This window comes from Vanessa cardui, chromosome 2 (assembly GCF_905220365.1).
Source record: "Vanessa cardui chromosome 2, ilVanCard2.1, whole genome shotgun sequence".
Classification (NCBI taxonomy): Eukaryota; Metazoa; Arthropoda; class Insecta; order Lepidoptera; family Nymphalidae; genus Vanessa; species Vanessa cardui.
Genome location: NC_061124.1, coordinates 9,235,912 through 9,246,914, shown reverse-complemented (window position 1 = coordinate 9,246,914; position 11,003 = coordinate 9,235,912). Strand labels below are relative to the sequence as shown.

General features: G+C 30.1%; 1 protein-coding gene across 1 annotated transcript; it reads left to right on the top strand.

Annotated features, from left to right (window-relative positions):
- The first annotated feature begins 1,547 nt into the window (after positions 1–1,547).
- On the top strand, positions 1,548–9,906 carry LOC124537665 (isocitrate dehydrogenase [NADP] cytoplasmic-like). Its single transcript, XM_047114582.1, has 9 exons — positions 1,548–1,764; positions 2,352–2,467; positions 5,475–5,619; positions 5,967–6,166; positions 6,392–6,526; positions 6,606–6,709; positions 6,786–6,936; positions 7,471–7,704; positions 9,315–9,906. Exons 1-9 carry the CDS (start codon positions 1,695–1,697, stop codon positions 9,465–9,467), a joined length of 1,308 nt encoding a protein of 435 aa, XP_046970538.1. The 5' UTR covers positions 1,548–1,694; the 3' UTR covers positions 9,468–9,906.
- The last annotated feature ends 1,097 nt before the right edge of the window (positions 9,907–11,003 follow it).

Below are 11,003 nucleotides of genomic sequence, written 5' to 3'. Positions count from 1 at the left end.
CAAAGTCGACTGGTCCTCCTTGCCTCTGATAATGTTTGACAATACTGTCATTCCTTATTGCGATTCTGTCAAAAACCTTGGAGTTTTCGTTGATAATTCTCTTAGCTGGACTCGCCATGTGAATGAAATCAGCAGGAAGGTGTTCTTCGCGCTGAGTTCTTTGCGTCGTCTTCGAAATTTTCTTCCCATTCCTACCAAAATTGTGCTTGCACAAACTCTACTCTTTCCTATTTTGGATTATGCTGATACAAGCTTTGTGGACTTATCCGAAGACCAGTTAAATAAACTTGAGAGACTTCAAAATACCTTTATTCGGTTTATATTTGGATTACGAAAATTCGACCACGTATCGCAATTTCGTTCCCGTCTCAAGTGGCTACCCATCAGACTTCGCCGGAATATGCATGTCCTGTCTATACTTTACTGTGTGTTGTTTCACCCTGTTACTCCCCCTTACCTGAAGGAAAAATTTATATTTTTAGGAAAACCCGGAGAACACCCTCGTTCTACGAAGAGACTGATTTTAAGGGTGCCCGAACATAAGTCTATTTTTTATAAAAAATCATTTACAATTCAGGCTATTACGCTCTGGAACAACCTTCCTTTAAATATTCGGGAGGCCAAAACCTTATTTATTTTTAAAAAACTTTTAAAAAATCACTTTCTGTCTCAAGTTCCTTTACGTTAATGATTTCTTTTTTCTGTTTTTTATTTTGTTCATTTATTTATTTTTTCGTTATGTTTGAAGACATCGTTTATATTCTTACTCATTGTATTTAGATTTATATATATATATATATATATATATATTTATTTATTTTATATGTATTGACAATATAATTTATTAATGGATTTATAATTTGTGTATTCTATATTTATATTTATTTCATAGTTTTATTAATAGATTCATATTATTTTATTTATTAGTAGAGCACCACCCACCTTATATTCTATGACCTATCCTACACCGTTGGTTGCCTGGAAGAGATCGCTATGTAGCGATAAGGTCGCCAAAATTGTACGCCTGTTATATCTAGGCCATATCTTTGTCATTTGTATTTTTTTATTTCACTGTGTGGTGTACAATAAAGAATAAACTAAATTACTATAAATGTCAATTAACATTTTGTACAAAACGATTTTAAAACAAAAGTAACCTCATTTTGATTCGTATTATTAAGGAAGCCTTTGATCTTAAAATCTGACTAGAGCTTGAAAGCATGAATGACGTTGCAATTGTGTAACAAATCATTAATTGGCGTCTCTGAGAATAGCGATTAACAATGAATGTAATAAATTATCATATTTGCCAAATAGAACTAGTAAGGAAACATAGGGTTGGACAAATCGGACGTTACAAAAAAAAACGATGAGATAGCGTTTTTCTGATATGATTTGTTTGGCTAAATTTTTCAACAAATCTAATATAAGAAATATTGCATCGTATTCGCATATTCGTACTGTATCCAATGCTATAATGTTCACTTTAGTCAATGTGGCATATCTGCGACTTCTATACCAGCGTCAACTGAACTATGATAAAAATTGAGCCTGTAGGTATATGTTTAACTTTATAAGCGACTGACACGTTTACACGCGAAGTTGTGAGCGTCGTAATACTTTTAGAAAAAATAGACTGATTAGATTACAAAATAATTTTGTTTTTTCCCTAGTATTTTTAGAAAACATTAAGTATGGTTGGAAGAAACGCTAAACGTTTGCTTAAATATGTTTCCGAACAAACTCTTTATTCAACAAGAAATTGTAAGTAATATTTTTTATTTTAATTTTTTACGTTATATGTCGGTAGGAATTTAAATTATATAATTAATAAGTAAATCATTGTGTTTAATTACAACTGTACAAAAGAATTAAAAAAAATAAAGAAACCGGTCGACGAGCGGTCTAAAAGGTTATTAGCGGTTTGAGCTGTAATTAGAGTATTACAAAGTATCGGCAATTTCTTTTTTTTTTTGTAGATATTTATGTAATATATTCAAGCATATTTCTCAGAAAATAAATAAATAATTCATCTTTATTCAATTAATAAGTTATGTGGTAAATATCATAACAAACAAAAACAATTTTATGAAAGTAAATATTCTCAATAAGTCATTCATCAGATTTGAATATAAAATAAAAGTATATAAATAAAACTAATATAAATTTAATGTGTAAATAAATAGTTAAAAGTATTATTTTAATTGATAAATATTTAATATTATTTTATTACCTATACATGTATATATTTCATTTGTTTGTAGTTTTTAACATACTTTATTTTTATTTATTTCAATATCATTCACCAAGGTGTGATTCACAAAATTCTATAATGCTGGTTATGTTTGTAGATGCAACTGCAAAGAGAGTGGTTGCAGCAAAACCTGTGGTGGAAATGGACGGTGATGAGATGACTCGGATTATTTGGGAAAAAATTAAGGAGAAGCTGATATTTCCATATGTCAAGGTATGATTATTTCAAAACTGTGAACTATAGTTACAATTTTTGTAGTTAAAGACATAAAGTACATTAGTCTCGTTAAAACCCATTAAAATAAATTGAAGTATCAATTACTTTTCTTCGCTTGCATTGTTTAAATACTAAGTACTGACTATGACTACTGTACACATTTTGATTACATAAAAAGTGTAGATATCTACTTGTACTGTTTAAAAGATAATTAAATTGTAACGAAGATATAATAAATACGAGATGTTATAATTTGGTTTCAAGGTTATCACAAATCAATATCCGCCTCAAAGCATTTCTACAATGTGTTATTATGAATAAATAAGAAAAAAATGACTCAATTGCATTTCTCATATAAACAACATTTTTTTTCATAAGTTATATTTAGAAATTTTATATATTAATACAAAACAATTACAGATAATCATCAGACCGAGCCTGGTTTGAATGTTATCTTTTAATGTATTTTGTGGCACAGCAGCGTTATCTAGTTTTAACAATGGCACATTAATTTTCTAAGATCTTTAAATCTTTGCTAGGGACCAGTGCATGTTTAACAAGAATACATCCATTGAGCTGTTAGTCTGGCTCCAACAAAAACTTTGTATGTATATCTATTAAAAGTGGTGAGTGAGCCAATTTCATTATTGGTACAGGGGTCTAGTCAATTAGGTTCCATGTTTTGTTACTATCATTTTATGCACCATTACCAGTAGTGTATCACCTATAAGCAAGCTGCGTCTAATACTCATTACAATGTCAATGCACATGTAAAGGCTAAGATAACTTTAGATGGCTCATGTATATCTCTTGAATTTCATTACATAATAATATCAATCAAAGAAGAAAAATAAAATGTGATTGCTACAAAGTGGTCATATGTATATTTAATGATAAAATAATTAGTAATATTGGGGTTTGTATATTTATTTTGCTTTCTTCAATTGAATACTTTGTGACATTGTAAAACAGTAACCAACTAAAAATGCTTTTGAGTACACAATAGAAGTGAACGTAACTAATAATAATATTGTATATAATTTTACTAAATTTAATTATAATATTTTTTAAGATTAATATTTGACAATACAACACAAACAATTTTTTTTCACAAAATAAACTTTAGTAACATGAATTTGTGTCTTCATTCACATCATAATAATTTCAAAAGAACATGCATGTTTAAAATAATGCTAAAATATACATTTTTATGTGTAAAGTTATTTAATGTTACATCTTTGTATAGACAAACAAATAGTTATTATATAAATAACATAAATAAAGCTTTCATATAGAAATTTGCTAATACAAAAAAAAACTATTTTTTAATTATTGTAATTACTGTTCATTATAAGCCTTTTTTAAATGATGAATTCTATAATTTGTAACCAAAATCAGTTTGTTTTGAAAGACTCCATAAAATGGATTTACTGTAAAATATATTTAAAACAGTATGAACCTCATAATGTTATAAAAATATTAAATGGAATCTCAATCTATGGTTACATAATTTATCTTGGTCGTCACTCTTTAGTTCCTCCTCTGTAATTTTTAATTATTTTTTCTTTACATTTATAATAATAACATTTAAATTTCTCAATTAGAGCAATAGAACTCTTTAATGTGGCATTATCTACAAATAAAATTGTATTATGTGTTCAATATATTCTGCCCGACGCGAACGCGAAGTTGGCAGTATTCTTTTCAAGTTTCTTCTATATTTTGGGGTCAATATCCCCATATATTGCAATGCGCGAATATGTTTTACAAGCTTAAGTCCAAGGAGGTCCATGAAAGTAGTTTTAACGAAAACAAGCTTTAGAGGACATTTATTTTTAAAAACGGACCCATGGACTGGTTTTTAAATTGAATGATTGTCGCAGATAAAATTATTTTTTCATTCCTTTAAAAAAACTGACGTGTCTTTAATAATAATAACAATCATGTAAAAGTTTGTATCATTTACTATTATTTTTTTTATAGTAAATTTCTGGTACATACCCGAATTTCCTGTCTTAACTAATGTATAGTATATGTATGTATTCTGATTTTTAAACTAATATCGTTAATTTATTCATTCATAATGAAATATTTCAAATCAAAATTTAAATAAAAAATACGTTAATTAGTTTATTTTGATAGTATAATATTACTATCATAACCATGCTTAATTCACTTCGGTTTTGATCAAAATATAGCCTTCGGAAAGACAAACGCTGCTTGCTCAAATAGTTCATACAAGAGGCAAATAGGTATTTAAGCATTATCACTAATGTAGCTATCAACGAGTTTTATGTGACTTTCTTATCATAAGTTTATTAGAGCATTGTTTATACAAGTTCTAATAAATATATGTCATACGTATTGTATATTTTTTTTGAGAGTCTAAATATATAATACTAGTAGTCGCTCGCGGCTTCGTTCGCGTCTTAGGGTGTTGGATGTCATCCGGCAAAAAAAGTAGCCTATGTCCTTTCTTGAATTTACAGTTTGTTTTATACCAAATTCATCCAAATCGGTTCAGCGGTTTGGTCGTGAAAGAGCCACAGACAGACTAAGTTCCTTTCATATTTATAATATTAATATAGATATACATATAACCTGAAACTCTCACTGATCCAAAAAATGGATTCCGCTAAGAAGAACTACTAACTCAGTAGTAAAACATATCCTGCATGAAAAATAACAAATATTAACTACAATCACATTGATTAACATCGTGTACATAGATTGATTGATCTTAGGATTAATATTATTTTTCATTATACCCACTTTATATTTCGTTATAGAATTTTCACAAATGACAAGATTAGATAATATACTGGGGAATTCCTTGTCATAACCTTTATCACTTAACATAACGGAAACATCTTTACGTTTATTCTCATTATTAGATCATCTCAAAGAGATTTTCCAATAACGCTGATATGATAATAGTTTTTTTGGACAATTTAAAATTTTAAGAATTGATGATGAGTTTATTTAAAATATAATAAAATTCCAGTTAGAATGTCTATATTTCGATCTGGGGCTGCCGCACCGTGATGCAACCGAAGACCAAGTAACCATCGATGCAGCTCACGCGATTCTCAAACATAACGTCGGTATCAAATGCGCGACCATAACACCCGACGAACAGCGAGTTGAAGGTTAATTACGAAAACAATTAAATATACTATTACTATATTTGAATACTGAACCTCTTGAATTACCTCTATCCGTGTACAGCGTTTGAAGCATCTGTGAAGATGAAGAAATGGTCGACTATATCAAAACATAGGGTTCGTCGAGTACGAGTACGAATACCATAGGATTTTTATACTTTAAGTTTATGCTTTGTCTTTAAAAGATGCATCAGTTCAACTATGTCTACTTCACCGCGGGGGAACGAATGTTTTAACCACTCTCAAAAAATGAAAAATATCCTGTTGACTCATAAGAGCTTAAGTGTTTAGTTAAGTTTACATTATTTTTACCTCTAATTTTTTTTTTTTAGAATTCAAACTCAAGAAAATGTGGCTAAGTCCTAATGGAACCATCAGAAATATTCTCGGTGGCACCGTATTCCGCGAGCCCATCCTCTGCCAGAGCATTCCCCGTGTCATTCCTGGATGGACCAAAGCCATAGTTATTGGGCGTCATGCCCATGGGGACCAATACAAGGCTCAAGATCTAGTTATCTCTAAACCCGGAAAGGTATTTTGATCTTTTTGTGCTTATAAAGATTTAAACATACCCATAGCTATAGTCTTTAGTTAAAGTTCATTTCTCTCTTTCTGTCTGCATTGATTTGACATTTGAAAGAATGAAACACAAATACTATTTGACTAACGACCCCTATGTAACATTTATAGGTAGAGTCAATAAGGTAATTTTTAATGTTTTAAGCATTAATCAATGATTTACCTTTCTTTGTAACAGGTGGAGATGGTCTTTACAGCTCAAGACGGTTCCGTCGAGAAATGTTTGTTGTTTGATTACAAAACCCCTGGCGTTGCTATGGGCATGTACAATACCGACGATTCTATCCGTGCCTTTGCACACTCCAGTTTTCAGGTAAATATACAAAAACATGAGATTTCATTGCGAAAATATGTTTCTTAGTTCTGTACTTAATCTTTTATCCATTTTACAGGTTGCCTTGCAAAAACAATGGCCATTATACTTATCAACAAAAAATACGATCCTTAAGCGATACGATGGTCGTTTCAAGGATATTTTCCAAGAAATTTATGACAGGTATTATATAATTTATGGTATATATACAATTTTTTTGGGATATTTTAATCTAAGGGATGTTTATCGAATTTCTTAGCGACTATAAGAAGAAATTTGAGGATGCGAAGATCTGGTACGAGCATCGTTTGATCGACGATATGGTAGCGCAAGCGATCAAGAGCTCGGGAGGCTTTGTGTGGGCTTGTAAGAATTACGATGGCGATGTTCAATCGGATATTGTCGCACAGGTACTCAAACGCATAATTAGTCAATAGACGATCTTTTAAACTAAAGTATAAGACTGAGAATAACCAGTATTTTGGGGATTTACGATTACACATACGTTGACAACTGGTTATGTTATTAGGGTTTATTTTATTTTTTTTTTATTTTATTTATTGGGTTGCTAGCGATTTTACATTTGTCATTCTAACATAAATATACAATTAGATGATATGCATACAAAGATTATGTAAAATCATTTAAAAGCAAACACTACGTGCTAATTTAACTATTAATTACTATTACTCGCTACAACAACAAAAGTGAAACAAAAACAAAACAAAACGAAAAACGAGCAGAAGAAAATATGTATACACAAATTTTGGCTTAAATATTACTTCGATACATACACAGACATTTGCTTAGACTAGTAAAAAAAAAAAAAATAACAAGATTAGATTAACCTCCTAAAATACAGTTATAAGTAAAATTTTATTAATAAAACATATGTACATTCATTTAAAGGTGAATTACAAAATTAATTAGAAACAATCGAACAGGGTTACGGATCCCTCGGGATGATGACGTCGGTGCTGATGTGCCCCGACGGGCGCACGGTGGAGTCGGAGGCGGCGCACGGCACGGTCACGCGTCACTACCGCCTGCACCAGCAGGGCAAGCCCACCTCCACCAACCCAGTCGCCTCCATCTACGCCTGGACCAGGGGACTCATCCACCGCGCCAAGCTAGACGGAACACCTGAACTGGCACAATTCGCCAACTCTTTGGAGGAGGTCAGTCATAAAGTAGTATAATAGTCTTAACATTTATATTAGGGGTTGTTCATTAATCACGTGATCTTTTTTTAGCATTTTTTAACCCCCCTCCCCCATTGGTGATACGTAGTGAGGTTTAAGATCACCCCCCCTCCCCCTTCTCAACATCACGTGTATCTTTAGTACCTACAACGAATCTTAAAATTTTCTGAATATTATAATCTTATTTTATTCTGAAATTAAGGACCATATTTGTTTAAAAATCGCGCATTAGACGAAAAAATAAATACACGAGATATCTTACTACACCCCCCCTCTCCCAGTGTTGGGCACCAATTAATCAATTGTCAATTATCTTGTTAATTGACTAAAAAATTAATTGCAATTAAATCAATTGCAATTAAATTAATCGCAATTGAACTTTTAATTGCACCTTGCAATTAAATTAATTTGATTAACGTATGTCAATTGCAACTTACAATTAAAATAATTGCAATTAACTTTTTTAGTTGTTTTATAAAACAATTAAAACTAACAATTAACTTTATACATCAAAATGTAATTAGTAAATTTTTAGGAAAATTAAGCTATAAGTATTAGACTTCAGACGAATAAAAATGTGGTCAAAGACTCTAAGTTTTAAGCTTATTTTTTCTAAATGTCTCTTTCCACAGAAAAAAAGTGTTTATTTTTATATTATATAATATAAAGTTGCATTGATAAATATTTCTTCAGCGTAGGTATAAAACAAAAACATTTCAAGTCGTCGTTTTCGCTCAAGTCTTTATATTTTACAGCAGTATTTTTAATTGTTATTTTTAATTAAAATTAACAAAACAATTAAAAATTAATTAATTGTTAATTGTTACTAATACAGTTAACAATTAAATAATTGTTAGTTGTGATTTTCCACAATTACAATTGATTAATTGTTAACTGTAGTAGTAACAATTAACAATTAATTAATTGTTAATCTTTAATTTTAATTGCAATTAAAATTTGCCCAACACTGCCCTCTCCCTTGTGTTATTTTCGTGATTTTTATCAAACCCCTCCCCCCCCCCCCCCCTTTCAAGCCTCACGTGATCAATGGATAACCCCTTAAAGAATACATATTTTCATTGTATAATTCTTTAATATAGTATATGAACCGTTGGTAACAAATGCTTATGTAAATGATTTATTTTCTTGATCTATAAATATGATAAGAAACCTGCACGCCATTAACTTGGTAAATGTTAAACAGATAAATAAATAAATAGTTACTTGTGAAAGTGATGTAAAAACCACGTAAAAGAGTGATGATTATGTTGTACCTACACATTATCTTTGTTCATTATTTTATCGAGTAATTAATATATCACGTGACAAAACAGATTATAAATAATCAGTTCATATAGAATATCAAAAAAATTTAATATACACTTGGTTATTAAATGTAACACTAATCCTATAAATATTTGTGCTATCAGACAATTTTTGGTCATTAATATAGTGTATTAAAGTAGCAATTGTATTTATTTTCGTACGTTATGATCACTTATTATATATAATAAGTGATCATAACGTACATAATAACGTACATAGTAACGTAATAAACTATAAAAACTTGAATGATATAATTACAGGCTTGCGTCGAGTGTATAGACAGCGGTAAGATGACCAAGGATCTAGTCATTTGCATCCATGGAATGGCCAATACAAAGGAGGGCATGTACTTGAACACGGAAGACTTCCTACAAGCCATCGCAGAACAACTTGAGCGTAAACTCACCAAGTGAACATTTGCATTAGACGATCGCAAACATGTAGCTAATATGATGTAAAAACCTTTTTATTCTAATCATTATTTCATATTTGGTGCTTACAACTTTATTTAGTATTATTGCTACTTAAATCACAAATTGTAATATATTGGACCCATGAGAGTATGATTTAATTAATTTAAAATAAAATAAATATATTTTAAATTGATTTGAATGATCTTCATAGAATGTGAAGAAAAGTTATACCTCTGGGTACAGGTGCTATTGTTACATTAGAAGGCTCAAAGAGAAACATTGATGCTATGTTTGTATATACTTAAAGATAACTTTAAATGCATTTAGCGATACAATAAAATGATGCCACCACTTATTCCACTTGTTTTGAATGCACTTTAGTTGTATCTTTTTATATAAAAGATTTATTACATTGTAATAATAAAAATAATGAAGTATATTTGCTTTCTATTATTTCAGTTCATTTTAAAACCAGTCATTATTAGGGACTATGGGTAACGATGCAATGTAATAGGAAATCGATATAACAATAATTAAATTAGTTTATAAACGACATAACAATATTTAAAGTTATATTTGTATACGACTCTATTCGAGCGAATTCGATTCCATGTTACCGAAACTTACTGAAAGTTCCGGTAATTTTGAACTAACCTATCCAGTATGGAAGGTAAATAACGTATAATTTGCGTCTTGAAGCGCCTTGGAAAACTCCGATCAGCATTTGTTAGAGGTTACTTAATTGATGTAAAATTAAACAAATATATCCAAAATTTTCGCCTAAAATCTAGGTAATGTACAAGTTTAACTAATTTTAACATCGTTTAGAAACTGCAAAACTAGACTTGTTACATGGAATTTAAAAACAAGTCACTATATCATTAATAAATAAATATGTTATAGGTATTTTAAGCTAAAATAATGCACGAGTTTGAAAATACACAAAATAACCTAGTAAGTAGTTAAGTCATTTTTAAGATTATTTGGAGTCTTAAATCTTTTTTATTCAGCTATAACAAAATCGATGACTTTCCATCGAAACATGGACCATCTGACGATGTCCACTGCTCGTAGAAATTGTCGTTGTAATAACTTATTAATAACCATGCGTTGTATCAACAATGTGCAACCAACGTTCGAAATTGGGGATTATATATTGTGCCTGTAGTTACATCTCAAGATTTGGAAAATAAAATTTTATAATTATTACTACATAGCAATGGAATGACAGGCTTGCACAAAACCTTACCTCCAAATAATTCAGAGTTTTTGAGTACACAAAAATTTTCGTCATAAGAAAATTTGCTTCGCACGAAGTGACGTAATTGATTCAGATTGAAAAAGATATTTTATTTCTCAGTATTATGTCATAACCATCCGGCATCGGTATCTAGCATGTCGTCCTATGATACCATATTCTATCAATGAGGTAAAAACCTGTAAGATCTGATCTGATCTGATTTCGAAATATATTTGTGAAGTTTTCCTTTATTGTTCGTCAATTTTCCGAGGAATTGTTTGGATTAATTTCATCTT